Consider the following 20,813-nt stretch of genomic DNA (forward strand, 5'->3'; position numbering starts at 1 on the left):
TTCAATTGTCAGATATCTTTCACAATGCCTTATGATCCTGATAAAAGCTCTGAACATAGCTCTCGAGGCTCTAGTCGCAATGACGGTGCTTCACAAATCCTCGGAGTCAGAGACTCACCAGATTCTGAAAGATGGCATTTCCCCGCAAATGGTCAAGGAGCATCAGCTGATTCGCAAGGGAACTACATATACAGTCAAGCCTGCTCTCAATCAAGAGCGAAACCAGGTCTCGATGCTCAGGAGACATTGGATTCCCAAAGGTCACAATCACCAACACACAACACGAGAGAAGATGCTGAGCAGGAGGTAATATTTCCTAATACCATGTGACGAAATAGCTCATGAGCGTTCTTGTTACTAGCATGAAAATTTTCCTGTCAATATTCCACAGACAATTTTGAAACGTGCCTTGTCAAGTGACTCGAGCTTCGGCTGCAAATCTAACAGGCTGCAAGTGAGTCTCATCTGAGGTCTTGTCTCAAATTATCACATAGTACTAATCAACCTCAGCATGAAAAGGCTCAGAGTCGCCGGGACTTTGCTCGCGATATCACAAACTCACAAGTAGAACTTCCACCTGCAAAGAAGCGGCGTACCACCGATAACGGGGACAAAGAGAGACTCACTGGGTTAGGAAAAGAAATCGTTATGATACTCCAAGAGCAAACTGCTCTCCTAGCACGTGTATTTGAAGCAGTGTCCCAGTGATCCAATTAACCCTTGATATCATTCGTGCACCTACATCTTGAGACAAGTTGGGCTTAGTAAGCTCAAGTGTTGAGTCATGACTAACAGATTTAGCCTTTCTTGGTTCAATTCCCTGATTTCAACTCTTCATAACTGCCGCGTTTCAAGTCAGTGCGCATTTTTTGAGACAGACCGTTCAGAATCTTCATCAAGGTAAGCCTGCTCATTCTTGAAATGGAATGTACTCAGTGTGATAACAGTTGTCACGGGAGCTTTTGAAGCATGCCCTTGGGGCAAAGTGATAGCCTTGACGGCATCTATCTTATGATTTGCAGTGAGCGGACTTTCTCCGAGTATCTGTTGTGCTACAGTACTGACACTACAGTTATACCTGCTCTTTGATTTAGTTCGTGCTCTGCTTTTTACCTCCGGCTGTTATCTTCAACACACGACTCACGGTCCTCACGATCTCCTCATGCCTCATTTTATTTCCACTCCTCCGCCTGGCCCCAGTGCTAACCCATATGCTCAGATGCCTTCTCAGACACCCACTCCTCAGCCAGGGCAGGTGCACACTGGAATTCCTAGTCTACCGCATGGCCGATATATCTCTTTTTTGGGAATCTATCAAAATATGTCAGTTCGGATCCTAACTCTGGCGCTTGCCATTTATTTTCACTCCTCCGCCTGGCCCCAGTGCTAACCCATATGCTCAGATGCCTTCTCAGACACCCACTCCTCAGCCAGGGCAGGTGCACACTGGAATTCCTAGTTTACCTCCAAATATCCTCGCATTATTACAACAGTCGCAGGGTCAGCATGGTCAAGGCAGTGCCCCCCAACAAATGCAATCGCAATATGGAATGCCTCCTCCGCCACCTCAATCAATGATGTCCCCACCTACTGAAACCCGACAACTTTGTCCCACCAACTGCTAACAAAGATAGGAAGACGCCAGAATCGGCACCTGCTGCTCTATCCATCCATCCGCAACCAACTTCGAATGCTATCAAGTTGGTTTATCGCGAACAATCGATCTCACCTTATAGTAACTTGGTCCAGACGATTGATCAGGTCTCGAATATGATGGCGATGAGCATCTGTTTTCTGATTCCGAGAGGAATGAGCTGCGTTTCATCAATAACCTGTCTCGAGTCCAGCAACCACGTCGTTTTCAAGTCAACTACACTACCTACGATGTCCGGCGTGACCAAGACTCCATGCGACCGGGACATAATTGCACGGTCATGACACTATCGAGGGTGCTTTTGTGTCCGACACGACAGTTCCTAGCGGTCAGATTTTTCTACCTGGTGCTGAGTTCATTAAGTCCTGACGGATGTTAAACCAGGGAGACAAGGCTTGGCCAGAGACAACTCTGATTCACTTCGTTGCGGGGGAGTCTTCACCTGGAGCTGACTCTTCGATGGTTGTCAAAGTAGGGCACGTTGATCCTGGTGAAGCTCTTGATGTGTGGACCGGTGACCTGGAGGTTCGTTCGTCGGGTCTGGTACACTTTTTTTTATCGCTAAAGCACATTGCGTATCTGGCACTCGATGCTCCTGGTAGATATGTCAGTTGGCGGACGGTGCTGGCGAAGCGTTTGGTCCTAGCGTCTGAATCGAATATGTTCAGTTCTCTGTGCGGGAAAGTGGACAATACTAACGGCAAAAACATATACAGGTTGGATCGACTTTGTAGGATTTGTATGGTGGTGTTACATGGTACGTATATCGCGCAAGTGTCCAATGTGTGCAGTCGCTAAACCTCCCTCCAGCCTCTTAGAACTTGTGTATGGTCTAATATCTGTAAGTCCGTTCAAAATTTCAGAATTTTAAAAGCAGCTTACCTAGAAGCACTAATGCGCACCCCGAAGTCCCAGGAGACACTCCATCTCCTCCACCTCCATCTGGAAAATTCGGCGCTCCCTCGCGATCCAAAGCACTATCATCGCACGCGTTTCTTCTGTCCAGACCGGGGGCTGAGGGTAGGGTTGAACCGGTAACTCAGGTTGGTAGAGTTCCTGACGCACGCGGACTCGTGCGCCGGTGTAGAGACTCGTGCATCTCATAGTGTGATATGGCGCTTTACACTAGGGAGTATACAGCACCAACTCGCAGCATCACTCTGTGTACCATCCACAGTGATTCCTATATGACGCGCAGCTTTCCCGCGCAACGCGCGCCATGCGCGCACCATTCCCGCGCTTCACGATGTATACGCGCGCGCGCGTTCCCGCGCTTGCGCGCCCTATAGCGCCAGCCATCCAGATGCATCCATCCACTGTCCACCAAGCTCCCTAGTGCGTATATTTCCATTTCCTTTATTAGCATAGTTCCACCTTTATTTTTATCATAGTTTCTCACTCATATATATTTTTACATACCTACTCGGTAGCGCTTCGGCTCCGCATGAGCGCGCTTAGGCGCGCTATATAAGTGCCAGCAGTACATACTATTATTTACCTTACTTTTCACCCAACTTTACCTAGTACTTACTACTTAGAAAGTCGCAGTAGAAATCTATTCATTAGCACAACACATCTCACATCCTTGATCTTGCTTATATCTTCACATAAGTTTAGTCTCTCTTATTTCCGCTTACACGCGCGCGCTTTCCCGCGCTTCGCGCTAATACGCGCGCGCGTTCCCGCGCCTTTGTACCTTGCGCGCTCCTGCGCTTTCTCGCGCTTCGCTTAAGCGCACACTTCTAGATCCTTGCTGCACTCACTTCCCCTATAGGGTCGAACGCACTTGCTTCTCAAGTAACGCAGACTAGGCAGCGCGCGACCTTACAACTTTTACAGATACAGTCAGGAGCTTCTTTTGTTCCTCATTGTATTGTTGTTTCTACAACTGGAGCCCACCGCGAGGGGAGCAGTCAGCAAGATCTAGTTCCGCGCATTTCGCGCATACAGGTCAATATCTTTGCATTTCAAAAGCTAATCATTTTCTAGTCACGCATTCTCGCGCCTTGCGCGCGCGCAATATTCCCACGCCTGTGCGCCTCGCGCGCGCACCTTTCTCGCACTTCACACTATTTAACGCATAAAGGTCAATCTCTTTGCATATTCAAAAGCTAACCAATTTCTAGTCACGCATTCTCGCGCCTTGCGCGCACGCTTTCCCACCCCTGTGTGCCTTGCGCGCGCACCTTTCACGCACTTCAATGCCCTTCAGAATGCCCATCTGCGGCACAGCAAACGCGCCCAAGTTTGATGGCACTACAGACAACCTTGCCGAGTTTATTGACACCTATGAGCAGCTCGCTGATGATGCAGGACTCCAAGGACTCGACCGCATCAAAGGTATTATCCGCTACCTTGAGCGCGATGACCGAGAACTATGGGGAGGCATGCCTGAAGCGCAAGTAAGCGATTACGACGCCTTCTTAGATGAGGTAAAGGTAATGTATCCTGGATGGGATGGTAAAAGACGCTACGCGCTCGCAGACTTGCGCGCCATCGCGCGCGAATACGCTAACAAACCAATGCCCTCTTGCACAGAACTCAGCAATTACCTGCGCGCATTCAGGAAGATTATGCAGCCACTCATGGATGAAGACCATATTGGAAAGGTAGAACGCGACTGCTTATTCATGGAAGGAATCCCTAGCGACGCTCAGGCGCAAATTCGCTTGCGCCTTATGATCAAGTTTCCTGACCACCTTCCATACGACCCATATCCATTTATGGACGTCTTTGCAGCTGCGCAGTTCCTATTATCTGGGCGCGCTTTTCCCGCGCCAAGCGCACCAGTAAGCGCACCAATTAGCGCGCCCACTATAGCGCCAAACATGCCAGTTAGCGCACCAGTGGCTAAGTGCCAAGATTGCTATCAAGCGAGTCGTGCAACACAGGATACAACCATTAGCGCTAATGCGACAGCTGGACTCTTCTATCGCGCACCCTCGGAAGTTGCACTTAACAAAAGGCCACCAGTTCCAATTCTCGCGCCTCGCACGCGCGCCTTTCCCGCGCCTTCGCGCGATTCACGCGCACCTCAACCATCAACTGCACCAGCATGCAAAGCCATACCAGAACGCACCACTTTAGATCACGAACTCAAGCGCGCGCTTGCTAAGCGCAACCAGAAGTGCACCGCAGGCGCCTCTTCACCATCATCCTCAGCAGCACCATCTCCTTCACAATCCACATCATCACCATCACCATCAATTGCGCCAGAAGTCAGGGATGACTCTAAACATCTATTGCACACTAACGCGCCAGTTGAAACACGCGCACCTATCGCTATCGCATCGCACGCGCCTATCGCTATAGCCTCGCCATCAGTCAGGGATGACTCTAAACATCTATTGCACACTAATGCACCACTAGAAACACGCTCGCCCCTCGCTATCGCATCGCTTAAGGAAGAAACCTCGCCAATCGCACCATCACCATCACTGCTCGCATCATTAGAGGTCAGGGATGACCCTAAACATCTATTGCACCTTAGCGCGCCTATAGAGGAGCCTCCTACCACATCAGAGGCTCAAGTTGCATCTTGCATCAACCAGAGTTTGCCTCTGGTAACTCCAATTGTCACTAACGATTGCGCGCATGTCGCGCTTTTTGCTTCCAGTGACTATCGCGCACCGGTAAAACATCCGTGCATCACGCTGCACAACCACCAAGCAGAGCATGTCTCAGGCGACCCTGGCGCAACTCAGGCGCACCATATTGCGCCTGAGGACGCGCAATGCACGCGCCTAGAGGCATTGTATATTTTTCCTCATCTTGTTTCGCGTTTTCTGTCTCTTTCATGTTTAAAGCTCTTAAGGAGCTATATGATGCTTCCAAACACTGTAACTTCATCTTTGCACCACCCCTTATTCACGCGCCATGATCACGCGCATCGCGCAATATGCGCGCGCGTTCCCGCGCCTCGCGCACTCATAATTTTAGCAGAGTTTTCACGCTACCGCATTTCTATCGCTTCTCCCCTTCTAAACCGCATTTCTATCATTCAACACAAAGTATATTTCAATCAGCCATCCAGGCGCGACTTAGGCGCGCGCCTGACACATACATATGCGCCTAACTCCCCTATCATCATCTTTAACTTTGCACTTCCCACATTTATTCACATTCTGCGCACTTTTGCTTACCATGTCAATTTCATTCCTGCGCACCTTGATGCGCACTATTCTCCTTCACCTATGCGCCTATTGCGCCTTGATATACCACCCTTACAGCCCATTGGCGCAACATTTGCGCCTAATTCTTCACTATACATGTCTCTCGCTAATGCATTTGCAGAGAAATGGCCGTTCCTCGCGTGTTCGGCCAATATAATTAAATTCGCGCGAAATCGCACCAAGGCGCGCACATCGCGCGCATCCTATCAGCTTGTAGGGCGCCCCTACACCCCTTGCAGCGCCTCCCATTGGCGCGCCTTCAACCTGCAGCGCGTTGTGCAGGAATTCATTCTGCCAGTTACAAGCCCCCCCCAAGCGCGCCAGCCTCGCTCATTCCAACCCTACCTTGAGTAAAGCGTCAGCTCGCAAGAGACGCGAAGCGCGCTAGTCACGCGCACTCGCACGCGCTCAAGGAGGAGGATCAAGCGCCTCAGCCGCGCATCAAAGAACAACATATAACATTGTTGTTTCATAGGATATCATTCATTTTACCCTGGGTTTCGTCCAGCGCGCTTTCATTTTTGTTTCTCTCATTATAATGCCGTCCCAAGGACTAATAACTCACTGATATATATGCATATAGGGATTGCCTAGAAGAACATACAAGAAAACAACCTTAGATTGTGTCCGCCTAGCTCAATAGTATTATTTTCTCTTCGCATGCATGACGCGGCACCATGCTCTTTTTACCTTAGAACGCACGCATATGCACGCAATATTCCCGCGCCCATGCGCCTCATGCGCGCGCGTGTGCGCTTCCCGCGCCTCGCTCATAGGAAGGTGTAGATGTCGACAGCCGCACAAAGAAGACAAGTCGGATAGGACATCCGCAAAGTTTACCATTTTTTCCTTCGCATTTTCACATATAGTTTTACTCACACTGTTCAAACCTTACCACCTAATATTTAGCGCGCCTAGCAGGACTTGGTTTGGACTTGGATTGGATCGCTCTTGGACCGCACCACTTCACATCATATGCACAATACAACACACGCAACACTCACGCGCTTTCTTGCGCCTTGTGCGCGCGCGCTTTCCCGCGCTTCACGCTGTACATGCGCGTCTCGCTCATGCTTCGCGTGCCACATCCATATCACCCTTGCATCATCACCCCACACCCATGGCGCACTATTCACACCAGAGTCACCCTCGCAACCCACCATGCTACGCTTCATTCCCACGCCTTCACGCATAGCGCGCGCACATTCTCGCGCCTCGCGCGTACCATGCGCGCAACTTCCTGCGCTTCACGCACATCCACGCGATAATTCCTATGCTCGCGCATTCATCACCCAACAACCCAAGCATCATACAGGCATCGCACTCGCATACTATCACGCAAAATCCTCACCACACGCGCGCTGAGTGGGGACACTCAGAATTCAAAGTCCCTGGGAGATGTAGAGACTCGTGCATCTCATAGTGTGATATGGCGCTTTACACTAGGGAGTATACAGCACCAACTCGCAGCATCACTCTGTGTACCATCCACAGTGATTCCTATATGACGCGCAGCTTTCCCGCGCAACGCGCGCCATGCGCGCACCATTCCCGTGCTTCACGATGTATACGCGCGCGCGCGTTCCCGCGCTTGCGCGCCCTATAGCGCCAGCCATCCAGATGCATCCATCCACTGTCCACCAAGCTCCCTAGTGCGTATATTTCCATTTCCTTTATTAGCATAGTTCCACCTTTATTTTTATCATAGTTTCTCACTCATATATATTTTTACATACCTACTCGGTAGCGCTTCGGCTCCGCATGAGCGCGCTTAGGCGCGCTATATAAGTGCCAGCAGTACATACTATTATTTACCTTACTTTTCACCCAACTTTACCTAGTACTTACTACTTAGAAAGTCGCAGTAGAAATCTATTCATTAGCACAACACATCTCACATCCTTGATCTTGCTTATATCTTCACATAAGTTTAGTCTCTCTTATTTCCGCTTACACGCGCGCGCTTTCCCGCGCTTCGCGCTAATACGCGCGCGCGTTCCCGCGCCTTTGTACCTTGCGCGCTCCTGCGCTTTCTCGCGCTTCGCTTAAGCGCACACTTCTAGATCCTTGCTGCACTCACTTCCCCTATAGGGTCGAACGCACTTGCTTCTCAAGTAACGCAGACTAGGCAGCGCGCGACCTTACAACTTTTACAGATACAGTCAGGAGCTTCTTTTGTTCCTCATTGTATTGTTGTTTCTACACCGGCCCATGTAACGTACATGAAATGTTAAAGACTGTAACCCCTGGATGATTCGTTACTTACTATCTGCCTTTCGGTCATCGTGAACATCACATTGCGAGGCCTCGGTATGAGTTGAAGAAGATGTTGAGGGATCTGTAGGATACCGGTGAGTACTGATTTATTAAAAAATTCTTGATGTACCTGATGCTCCTGATTTCCCTCTGCGTTCTGATTTCCGACTCCTCCGCCTCCATTGGCATCAGTGTTGTTGTTCATGTTTTACTGGAGCGGTAGATGTTTAGAGTGAGTTAATGCAGAGTTAATGTCGTTCGTATCGTAACTTAGATTCGTACATGTCCCGTTTTGGCTGTTTATGACATCTCCGGCATTTGCCGGAATGGTTCACGCGGCCCGGGATGGCTGGCACAACTGTCCTGTTTATCCTGCACCACGTATCGCGCAATCTTGAGCCAAAGCTTCTTCTGCAACGGTGCGTCGTCCTCCGGTTTGTTGGCATGTTCCTTTGCGAGCTCCAAGTCACCCTTCTCCAATGCCAGGTTCACGCTATTTTCTCAAAGACCCATTTGCGAATAAATGTGAACGCATGATTTGAATGCGCCCCGTTCTTTTGCACACTCGAAGAGCCTAGTTGAGGTCATAGTACGGTTTGCCATAACTCGGGGTTCGTCTTCCTCCAGTTAGTAAGGGACACATTTCTCGGCCGTCGTCCTTCACACAAGATACACCCGCACCATACTCTCCAGTTTCGGAGGTTACACGAGGTCATGAACGTAGTGATACTGTCTCGTCGTTTCATACTTCCCAATGTCGCCTGTCTCACGAGGACTTCGTACATCCCTATGCCAACCCTGATTTGGTGGCTTCTTATACCCCTCCTAGACCTGCTCAGTTCCGTTCTACCTTTGGACATGTCTCGCGATGCGATTCAGCCGCCACCGTAATCGACTCGCTAAGTTCGCGATCCGGTGCTTTCTCATCTACTATAACACCAGACACCTCTGCCTCATCCCTACCATCACGAGATCATATCCCTTCCACAGGCATGCGCGTTCATGGCAAAGATATTTCTCCTCCCATCACAGTCCTCCACTCCAACGAACTCAATTCCGCGCAATGCGATCAGAGCACCAACTTACCGTCTTTTCACCCCCCACCCGTAATTGAAGGTGTCCCAGGTTGGAATGCTTATCCCTCTCCAACTGTTTTGGGGGTGGGGGTTCTCAGTCGGTTGTGGGCCAAGCACGAGCAGGAGGGCGGCGAAGTCTGGGGTGTCGATATAGAGGTGAAGTTCACTAGTTCTGGTTCATCATCCTTTGATTGATTGATCATATGCTAGGCTGAACGAGATGGCACTTTGCTAGCTACCGACTTCAAGATTCTCAACCCACTAGCCGCAAAACAGTGGGCCATCAAGCTCGCAACAGAAGCCGCTGTATCGGTACTCAGCGTCGACAGCATCATCATGAACAAACCCGCAGGAAGAAACCCGACACACACCTACTCCATCCTTCGATACCTTTCACCGACTCGCACCCTAAGAAACCGCTTGCACGCAGCATCATCCAAGCTCCTCTTCTCGTTCGTGGTATTAGCAAAAGACCAGACACAGTTTACTCGCCTATTGGTCGATCCCGATTTCTTTCGTCACTTGGTGTCCCTGAACATCTACACAATCCAGATGAGACGAAGATTCTTATCGTTTCATTTGGCGGACAGGTCTTCCAGAGGCCCACTTCCAGTCGCAGCAGCAGCACGGGTAACTCAAGTCCAGGATACAGAATACCTCCTACGGGGCTACAACAGATCACTGATAGCCCACAATTGTCAAAGATCCCTCTTTGCAGCGATGCTCTCAGCAAAACAGACACATCACACTGCTGTCACAGCGCCCCCACGACCACCTTTGATGCCAGTGATGAGCCTTTGCATGGACCCACCATGACATTACAATGACGCTACAAGTTCCGCAATGAGATCCGACTCAGAGTTTCGCTTGCGCTCAATACCCCTTTGCTCTGACACCACATTTCCGTTCTTTTCGGAAACACCACAAGGGTCCGTATAACGACATCATGGTCTGCTCCATTCAAACAGAGTGGAGCATTTTATTAATTATTCGACTTTAGTCCCCGCACATCGTAATCTGGCCATGGTTCCATTGCAGTCCTTCCCGTTACAACGGCTCTGACAAGCATAAATCTTGTTATACATCCGTAAATCTTGCTCCACGTCAATTTCAAATATCGGTGCTTGAAAAGCTTATCATCTTGGGTACATCAATCACCCTCATTTTTTCCTTCAAGTTCCTATTACCCATGTCGCAGTCTCCGAGTCCTTCTGACAACAATTCACCTAATGCGACCCATAACGCTCTCAAACGGCGCATTGCTGCTCTAGAAGAGCAAAATGCTGAGCTGCAGGGAGAAAGCCATCGCAACAAAAGGTATTGTACTAACATGGATTTCTATATGTATCTGACGCAGCTGATGTCCAATAGCCATGGTGATATATATGTCCCTGCTGGCCGAGCCATCCGGCGCCTCGTGAGCTTAACTGACAGGGTTGAGGACCTTATCGGAGAGCACGATCGAAGGAGCGCTCTATGTGATGAAGATGACCAACACACGGAAGAGTGAGTATTATGCTCGAGTACTTCAGTCGGTTGATTTGATCCTGTTTTCAATATTCTAGGGAGGAACGAACCTATCAGTCATTTCAACAGCTACTTCGCTGGGTTCCATGTGTCCGCAGCCTTATCAACTCTCAAAGTGACGGATATCAGCTCAACGTTGCTTATCAAAAAGTAAGTTGTCCGTCATGCAAGTAGTCACATCAATGTTTAAACCCAATTGAATTCAGCTCAATAAAGGTGCCGATTCAGCACGGGGCGATGATGCTAGTTCTTTGAAGAAAACAGTGGCTTCGTGGCTCAATGAGAGCCGTCCTACCCCCAACCCACCAATCTCCTCAGTCGACAAGTCCGGACGTGGATTTTATCATGATGCGACCGGGGAACTTCTATGTCCTGTGGATTTCCATTGGGCCAATCCAAGGTATGACCTCACTAACTGGCTTACTACACCTCATACTGATTATAGCCATAGAACGAAGGAAGGGATCCGAAACTACGAACCTGACTTCCAAGTCACTGCCCATTCATGGCCAGCATTCTTGTATAGTAACGGCAAATACGACCCTGACGACCCGACGAAAGGGCTGTTCAAAAGTGCTTGGCTCGTCAGGGTGGGTATTAGTATCTCCTTTCAAGGGATTGTACTCACCTATTGGCACAGACTTTCAAACATATTTTTACATCCCCCAGCTCTGCTGGGGAGATACGACCTGACGAAGAAGAACCCCTGGGCTACCAGGAATCATCGCACAAGTGGTCTAGGACCTCAGGTGAACGGCGCACCCGGTCCAACATTGCGACAATATTAGGAATGCGCTCAGTTCAACCGCGAGCTATCGCCTATTCAGCAGTCCAAGTATGTTTAATAATTTTCTTAGACACGACGATAACTGAAGGGACCTGGAATCCCAGTTACGATTTGCCTTATCAAGCTGTGGTGCCTGGCGTATCGTTGATGATGAGTTTGATCATCGTCAGTTTTACATCTACATCATCGACTACTTCGAGCATCCACCTACATCTGCCGCCAAAGCCTCCATCGACACTCTTCTTGTTTGGTGGAACAGGTGAGTGTGTTGTAAGCTTTCTGTTGTTCATACATTACTTACACTTTGTAGAAAGGTATTTGGGGCTCGCAATGTGTCTACTTACTTGCCTCAGAATGTAGCGCAATACTCTGTTGCTAACACTTCTGCCAGACGCTGCCAGTGATACGTTTTACTAATGCATGTACTACCTATTTGTATTATCTATGTACACAATAATGTACATTGTGGGATCAATATAATGGATACGCAGCTATTCAAAATTGAACAGAAACGCAAATGAATGGCATGGATCTAGAGTGACAAACGAAGCTGGAATTGTCACACACAGCACATTGCTGCCACAGCATCGCGTATCCCCCATGTAGACCTAATTGTGTAACATGGCGAGGCTACACAATTGAGACATTGAATGACAGCCAATACATATACACTAGAGGTGTCTGGGAAACCTTTACTTTTCGTCACTGTTTATGAAATATATGCGATTACTGCCTGAGATTGAAATCATGCATCAGAACGAAGTAAGTGCAAGAGATGCTCCACAGTAAAAATAGTTTGAAACATATATCGAGAGGGCATAAGTTTGACTACTGATCTATGGTTACTACAGCTTGACTCATGTGACAGATTGCAACAAACGGGCCATCACATTTAGGATTATAATGTAGTATCTATTATCAAATGAATAGACCAGGTATATCTAACTGCCGCCATATGATATCCACTGCTCCAACAAATGACATACGAAGTCAAAAGTACCGATTCGCAGCAGGATGCCACTTACTGGTGAGTCATAACTTTTGGACGTTATACCATAATTGTGTCATATCGAAGACGCCCGTGGCCAAGTTGTGGCTTTACGGATCTGTAGCCAAAATGATATTGCACAGAAGTAAGTCGCTAGTTTCAATATGAATGAAAGGGAAGCTAAATCATCCTCATCACCCTAGTCATTGGCCACGGGACTTAAACGTATAATACTATTTATGAGTTTACAGATTGACGTGCCGTGATTTTACTAATTGTAGGTGTTAGACATTTTGTAAGGTGAGTATAAGAGTTGGTCGTAAAATTTATGTTTAAGTGGTGTACATAAACCCTTTCAACCTCAATATTATGCTGGCTTTGCGCATTGCGCAATCTCAGCGCCAGATGTACTTTTCTGATGAGAGTGGAGGGCATTATCATGTAGTTCTCAACTTTGCATGAAGGAATAATATGCATACTAAATAATCTCCTACAAGGCTGTGAGGATAAAACCCGCGTTTCAACTTTATTGGCTCGGGACAACTCGTTGTCCAAATACAGGACTGCGGGGTTAGACTGCGGACCGCAACATCTGCGTTGATTCTGCGAGTGGAGTAACTCGTAGATGGGGTCTCCGTCGTCGTAAATTTTCCCGCTGTCCGCACGAAGAATAGCTTCGAATGCCGGGCAGAACGTGAAAAATGATGAGCCTAAGAATGTAGTCTGCCGTATTTATGTATACTGTGACCTGAATAGTCAATCCGCTCATGATGTATGTGAACTTTGGGCGCGCAGCGGATTTAGAATTTAGAATTTTATATTTGGCCGTCTACGCTCACACAATCTCAGGTAACCAGGTTCCTCGATGGCTCAATTACCAATGAAACAAAAACGTCCCGTCAAAGCAAAGCTCGCAAACTCGCTGGTAACAAGTACGCATAACTGTCCAAAGACGTATATGCCACTATATCAGAAGGAACGGCATTCAGAGACCTTACACGTCGTTTGTACTCTCCCCAAATACGTCCTGCAAGCCGAATACTATGCACGTGCCATGCCTGCACTAATCGTGACAACACCTCAGGTTCTATCGTCGTACTATCCAGCTGCGGGGGTAAGGCACCCGCATTACCAGACGCAAATTTGCCCATATCATGAGACTGTGAGGGCAATACAACTTCTGTCTCAGTCATGTTGCCCACAATACGCGCAAGTGGAGGTAGCACACCCATGTAAAAACGCGTCCGATATTGTGGCCAAAGCCCCGCGTCGTCAGAACACAGGCGCTGAGCCGCTCGTTTCAAGACCTCTCGCACACGATCGGCAGCCTTGCCCTCAAGCAACGAAGAGCTCTCATCACACAGCTGCATGTCATGCGCACGACGGATAGCCAAGAAGGCCGGGCAGCGAGCAAAAATATGGTGAACGCTCTCAAAGGCATCACAACCAAAATGACACCAGGGCTGCGTATCATGAAAACGCCGATGCCACACCTCTGCGGTATCAAGTTGTGATGATGAGACATACAATTGTACGACAACAGAGAAAGAGCTAGATGCCCGAGTGTGTGGGAAGTCCGGCAGGCGACGACTGTCATACAGTGCAAGAGTCAGGGCTCGCGCTGGACGAAAGGAGTCGCTCAACGCATAAGAATCTTTGAGCCTAGAAACGAGGAAAGAGGACAAGTTGTTTTCAACACAACCATAACCGGATGCAAACATAGTGTAGTCATCCATTGAGAAAGTTGCCAGGGAATAACACCGCGTTGGTTTTGCGCAAACGAGGCCATCCGATCAACATAATCATTGGCGATACATTCTGGTACAAGGTCGTTGGTATGAGCGGCGGTCCAGACGAGTGAGGGCGCGGGTGTTGGAAAGTGTAGAAGTGAAAGTAAGCAGCGATACAAGGAACGCGCTGGCTATTGTTCCAGACGTGGGGTAGAGCACCGGGAAGTACTTCTTGTATCATGTGGACTGCATTTTTGTGATCTGTCAAAACGGAGTAGGGTTCTTGCGGGTTAGCGTGAATAGATAGTAAAATCGCGGCTATGATGCCCAACAGCTCGCCATGCAGGATCCCTGTTGATGTTCCATAGCCCGCGAGTGAGAATACCACCTGGATATTAGGTGTCGCAGCTGCAGAAGTCACCGAGCGAGCCTGGAAAAGTGATGCTGGTTGATGGGAGCATTGATGCGTCCGAGGCAGCAAGAGGATGTTGTTGAGAGAAGGAGGTCGTGGGAGCGGTATGTACTATGTAGGGATGACAATGCTATGATGTGTTCTTCAGCATGTAAGCGTCGCAGAGGACGAGCAATAGCCAGTGTTTCATCACATGATCCGTTTAGCAGCGTACTGAGGCAGAGATGTTCAAGCCAACATAGTAACGTAGGGAGATGACGCTGTAGCGATGGCGCGCAGCGGAAATGAAAGATGCGTATCACGTAGGTCAGTACTTATGAGCCAAGTCCATCTACTTGATGTACCGGAAGGACGGAGCGTTTGATCCTGCGAAAGCAACATGTGTATTATTATCAGTGTCCGTGAGCGTCGAGAAAGCAGACGGACCATGAGATAACAGATTTGTGAAGATCACACATATTGAGCCGGGTGTTATGGCCAACTTTGAACGAGTTCGCGAGACGATAGCCGGGAATACCACTGCAGAGAGGTAAAAATTAGAATGATTCGTGCGCTGGCAAATCTCGCGCTGCTTACCTCAAGCTACCGCACGCGTGACAAACTAATTTACCCTCTTCCACTTCGTGATAAAGTCGGTTTAATCGTTATTGACCCTGGTCCCTGCTTGTTCCGGCGGTGTCAGGCGGTATCCCGTCGTACGTAGCGCCCGGAGTGAACCGGAGCTTTGAAGTTCTGTTGGGGGCGTGCTACAGAGGTTAGATGAACGATGCTGAACAGGCAATCATGATGATATTCATCATTACTAGAAAGCAGACTAAACGAGGCGTAAAAGAGGCGGTCATAAAGGGGCACTAACACGGTGGAGGTGTAGTAGGGCTACATAGCCATTGACACCCATCGGGAGATTATGGGATGACCTTCCGGCAATGCTTCGTCGTTGGTATAAAACCCTCCAAAAGCTCGAGTTTCGCATATCGTTTCAACCGCCATCATCTAATTCGCGATCGTAATTCGCATCGTAGGGTAAGTGCCTTGTTCACTGTTGTCATTAATGCCAGCCCCATAAATCATCCCATGCGGGGTACCCGAACAGGCGGAGTTCACTCCGGCCTTCACCACGGATCTTGCTCGGATCATCATCGTCGTCATCAACATCAATTGTTTTATTGTTTTGATCTTTACACCTTTTGGACTCTTTGTTGACCAACCTCATCAGACTCCTTCATATTCGTCTACCACAATGGTTCATCCCCACCAGACACCCTATGTTACACCTCACATCTTGCACAAAAATTACGCCCAAGCTTTTGACAATGAATTTCATAGTAATCGTCAGTGCACCCAACTACTATACCTCCTATCCACTAAATATTTTAAACAGTCATTGGCCGTGACCTCGAGTATTTCTCGCAGGCAGGGTTTGACATGGATAGGATCCAGCTGAAGCGCAACGCACCTGTAGCGCAGCTTTACGAAGACGCCATCCGCAATGAAGGCGCAATTATTTCCTCATCCGGCGCACTTATCAACTTCTCTGGTAAGAAGACCGGTAGAAGTCCTAAGGACAAGCGAATCGTCTATGAGGAGACGAGTAAGGATGATATATGGTGGGGCTCCGTGAATATCAAGATGGACGAACGTAAGTTGACTCCATTGCACGCCGGCCGGTCCCTTGTCTCAGCAATTGTTTCCAGACACGTTTGAGATCAACCGCGAGCGTGCCATCGACTATTTGAATACGCGTGACAACGTCTATGTCTTCGATGGTTTTGCTGGTGTAAGTCCTGTGTTTCAACTGCACGGACTTGCACTAACTGTTTTTAGTGGGATCCCAAATACCGTATCAAGGTCCGGGTCATTTGTGCCCGTGCATATCATGCTCTCTTCATGGTATGTAAATACAATCACATGCATTTCCTCTTCTGACAACCTGGAAGAACAACATGTTGATCCGCCCGACCGAGGAAGAGCTCGCAAGCTTTGGCGAGCCCGACTTCATCATCTACAATGCCGGTCAATTCCCTGCGAACCGCTTCACCAAGGGCATGTCCTCCACCACGTCGGTGGAAATCAACTTCAAGCGCATGGAAATGGTCATCCTCGGCACTGAGTACGCCGGCGAGATGAAGAAAGGAGTCTTTTCCGTCATGCACTATCTTCAACCTGTGAAGTTTGGCCAGCTCTCCCTCCACTCGTCTGCCAATGTCGGGATGGAGAAGGGCGATGTTACCCTGTTCTTCGGCCTTTCCGGAACCGGAAAGACCACTCTCTCCGCTGATCCAAACCGCCTTCTCATTGGCGATGATGAACACGTGTGGTCGGACACTGGGGTGTTCAACATCGAGGGAGGATGCTATGCCAAGTGCATCAACCTGTCGAGCGAGAAGGAGCCGGAAATATTTAATGCCATTCGTTTCGGCTCCATTCTGGAGAACGTCGTATACAACCCTTTGTCGCGCGTACCAGATTACGACGACGTTGGCATCACGGAGAACACACGCTGCGCATACCCAATCGAATACATTCCAAACGCCAAGATCCCATGCATGGTAGACAGACAACCGAGCAACATCATCATGTTGACGTGTGACGCGTTCGGTGTTCTTCCACCTGTAAGTAAACTTACCCCAGAGCAAGCAAGCTACCATTTCCTTGCTGGTTACACCTCGTAAGTGTATTTTTTTTACTTCTGTCCGCGCTACTCGCTGAGTCAATTTCGAAGGAAAACACCTGGCACGGAGGACGGTGTCCTTGAACCTATCCCAACATTCTCGACCTGCTACAGCGCACCTTTCATTGTGTTACACGTGGGTTTTCATCTCTTCCTAAGAACCTCTGAGCTAAAGCCTTTCTGTGTCAGCCTGGACGCTATGCAGAAATGCTGGCCGAGCGCATGTCTAAGCACAACGTCTCCTGCTGGTTAATCAACACGGGCTGGACAGGTGGTAAGTTCGGCACGGGCAAGCGCTGCCCACTTAAATACACCCGCCGCATCGTCGATGCCGTACACTCCGGGGAGCTTCTCAATAGCGAATATGAGACCTTCGGCGGCTTCGGGCTCCAGATTCCTACCGCGGTGGAGGGTGTTCCACGCGAAGTGCTCAACCCGCGTCTGGCCTGGGCAGATAAGGAGGCTTTTGAACGTGAGGTTCGCAAGCTTGCAGGCATGTTCCAAAAGGCGTTTAAGTTGTATGAAAGCGATGTGCAAGAAAGCGTGAGGTTGGCAGGCCCACGGGTGGACTAGAAGAAAGAGACTTGGAGTCGCTCATAATTTACTGGTATAGAGTTGTCATCTGAATTGTACTGGACTTCATGAATTCGAACATATGTATTTACTATTTAGTATCGATATCGGTCTACTCGAGAGTTATGTAATGCCCAATCACTCAGAAGTCTCTCAATCGCCTGCTGTCTGAACCGACCACCATCTACATTCAAGGCTGCGGACGTTTGGGAAATTATGCTAGACTACTCTTATGAGATACCCCAATACACGATTGAGAAAGTCTCGGACCACAGAAGTACAAGGTTCTCCAGTGCGAGATAGCTCCCAAATCAACTTTTGGAGTGTTTCTTGAGCACTCTCCGAACGTTCCGACCCATCTCGAGGTAAGCAAGTGAAGGTAATGGATGGCGCTAACAATGAGTCCTTGCCAGTGTCATTTGACCCCTCCCACCATCCTTTCGCATCTTCATCACTGTCGCAGCCGCAGACCACAACAACTAAGCCGACCTTGGATTTCGCGTAGACCTTGCGAAACTTCTGCACTTCTGTTCTCTGCGTATTGACAGACTCGTTCCTGTCCACATAAAAAATTAACAAGCAAGGTTCGAAACCAACACCTCCTTTGGACCGTTTTGCGGGTGGATAGGGTGCAGTTACGCGCTGGAACATGTAGTAATGCCCGCGCATGACTACCGTGGATCTGACCCATGCGCCATTGATGACACCTGCGATATTGCAAACATTCATGGGGGCTGGGACGGCAGAGTCGCAGACAATTACGCTTCGTGGGTGCTCTCTTTCATGGTCATCGCATGCCCATTCGACGTCGCGGAAACCTTTCTCATTGGGCAAGCGACACCGCTCGATAAGTTCGCAGAGGGCATGATATGACTGTTTGCTACGCTGCTTAAGGTCATCGCTGTCACTTTTATCGATGGTTATCGTGGTGACACATGCGTGGCCAGCGAAGGTCATATTGAGGTTTGAGATGGATTGCTCGTTTTTCCTCCACCATTCTTCCATGTCCGGATTTTGATTTTCCAAACGTGTAACGACGATGACGATCGGAACTTTTTCCTTGACTTTGGAATAGAATGACTTGTAGTTCCGGCGGAGCGCCATGCTCTCTCTCGTGCCCTGCACGCAGTATATGAGGAGGTGAATGCCATCCTGCTCCGCAAGGCTTCTAAGGAGCTTCTTCAGAACTTTTTGAGCCTCCTCATTGGGGACCGCTCCCTCAGAGCCCTCATCAAGACCTGCAATGAGGTCAGCGAGGCCCACCAAGAACGGTTAACTGTGCTTACCAGCTGTATCGAAAAGCTTTACCTTCAAGGTCTTGTTCTGAATCGCAACGTCATGCTCGTACACGTTTGTTTTAATGGTACATCCCATGGCGTCGGAGGACGTTGCTGCCAATTGCTGCCTAGTGATCAAATTGACCAAGGAGCTTTTACCAGCTCCTGTTTCTCCAAAAATGACAATATTGCATGTTTCCGTGGGATGTAAAACTTCTCTGGCTCGGATATCGTTGACACCATCGTGACTCTGATCAGCATTCAAGTCAACTGCATGCCGACGAAGAGCCAAACACCACTTACAGTAGATGGTCGTCTCTGAGTAGATAAAGACATGATCAAAAAGACTCAACTTGGAACAAAAAACAGTGAGAGGCAGTCTCGACTTGCAAGCGTGTTCTGTTTTTTGAGAGTCCCTAGTCTGATACCTTCAGGTAAAATTTCCCGGAACATCGAGGCGCCAAATTTAAATATCGATCACGACGCATGTATTCAGCATGTTGAATGTTCCATGCCGTTCCATAGATGTGGGCAAGCTAGCCTCAAGTGGTATATTCAAGTGTGCAACCTGTTGCAGCATGTTAGTTAGTATGCACTGGCTTCATACATGCGCCTTGGAGCTGGAGCTGGTTTGCCGAGCTGGGAGGACTGGCATGCAGGTAAACTTAAAGCAAATTGTGGCGGATCTGGGGTCCAAGTTCTTGAGGATAATTATGTCGACAAGTTCAATTTCAACGTGTTCTACATTTTGGTAGAATTTCGAATCCGCGTGTCAGGGAGGTAGTTTGGAATGGGCGGTGCAGATCAACACGCCATAGATGATCGATGATCAATAATCCTGTACATGTGCGAGTTGTATGAAAATTTGAAGCAGGGCTCGTGACGGTGTGTGGAAGGAAATATTCGACGATGTCTGACTCAAAGTCTGACATATATGTAAGGACAGAACATTGATCCCGCGGAAGCAATTCATGCCAGTGAGCTCTGGAATAATCGCTCAAGCGCTAAGTTAGCGGCTATCCGTGTGCGTCAATTGTGCTCCACTTTTTCTAATGCGTGTCTTCTGAGCTCCGCGGTCATTTCTCTCCTAACTACGTATACGCAGATCCGAGGTTCAGATTCCTCATAGTACCGGTCCCCGGAGAGATATATTACCTGCTTCGCATCACCTTTTCTTTCAATCCAGCGCGTTCAAGCTGGACCGTAAATCGCAAACAGTTCCTCCTGCAACCTGCGACCTGCTGATGCGACGATATCCAACGGATGTTAAGAGCGGACGCTGGAGAAAGCCATGCTTGACCTGTGCACGGATTCGTTCGCACACGCTATACATCACGATGTCGCCGAGACATTCGAACGTTATTTTCAAGAGAAGAGGAAAGGACAACAGCAAACGTGACATCCGAAGGTTGAACGGAGCGCTTGTTAGCGTGTATATAGCGAATATCAAACCTGATAACAAAATGTTTCCGACGTGGTGAGACTTGGACGAGTGGGCCGCGGTGGCATGCAATCGAGTCCCAGAGTTGACAATGGCTTAATACAACCCAGAACTTCGACGGAGGTATAGGTTGTGTCGTGTTGTTTCGCGAGTAAACGTCGGTTCTTCGTTCAATAGATCTACAATGGGTGATACGTACCAGTAAAGAACAGCATACGAGGTCGACGAGCAACTCCGAGGAGCTTCGAC

The 20,813-nt window shown here is 48.8% G+C and overlaps 4 protein-coding genes across 4 annotated transcripts; all 4 read left to right on the forward strand.

Moving 5' to 3' along the window:
* Positions 1-24: 24 nt before the first annotated feature.
* On the forward strand, positions 25-708 carry F5891DRAFT_1198796 (uncharacterized protein; the record flags this gene model as incomplete). Its single annotated transcript, XM_041368676.1, has 3 exons — positions 25-306; positions 362-454; positions 511-708. 3 exons carry the CDS (start codon positions 25-27, stop codon positions 706-708), a joined length of 573 nt encoding a protein of 190 aa, XP_041217377.1.
* A 454-nt stretch (positions 709-1,162) lies between these two features.
* Positions 1,163-1,625, forward strand: F5891DRAFT_1198797 (uncharacterized protein; the record flags this gene model as incomplete). Its single annotated transcript, XM_041368677.1, has 2 exons — positions 1,163-1,323; positions 1,385-1,625. 2 exons carry the CDS (start codon positions 1,163-1,165, stop codon positions 1,623-1,625), a joined length of 402 nt encoding a protein of 133 aa, XP_041217378.1.
* Positions 1,626-9,074: 7,449 nt separating this feature from the next.
* On the forward strand, positions 9,075-9,974 carry F5891DRAFT_1215820 (uncharacterized protein; the record flags this gene model as incomplete). The annotated part of the gene is made up of 2 exons (XM_041369306.1): positions 9,075-9,314; positions 9,369-9,974. The coding sequence occupies 2 exons, from the start codon at positions 9,075-9,077 to the stop codon at positions 9,972-9,974; spliced, it is 846 nt and encodes a 281-aa protein (XP_041217379.1).
* A 373-nt stretch (positions 9,975-10,347) lies between these two features.
* Positions 10,348-11,876, forward strand: F5891DRAFT_987508 (uncharacterized protein; the record flags this gene model as incomplete). The annotated part of the gene is made up of 8 exons (XM_041377915.1): positions 10,348-10,475; positions 10,530-10,664; positions 10,724-10,835; positions 10,892-11,085; positions 11,131-11,275; positions 11,326-11,520; positions 11,643-11,731; positions 11,783-11,876. The coding sequence occupies 8 exons, from the start codon at positions 10,348-10,350 to the stop codon at positions 11,874-11,876; spliced, it is 1,092 nt and encodes a 363-aa protein (XP_041217380.1).
* Positions 11,877-20,813: the final 8,937 nt, after the last annotated feature.

The sequence above is a fragment of the Suillus fuscotomentosus genome (genome assembly GCF_016647785.1).
Source record: "Suillus fuscotomentosus strain FC203 chromosome Unknown F5891scaffold_164, whole genome shotgun sequence".
Classification (NCBI taxonomy): Eukaryota; Fungi; Basidiomycota; class Agaricomycetes; order Boletales; family Suillaceae; genus Suillus; species Suillus fuscotomentosus.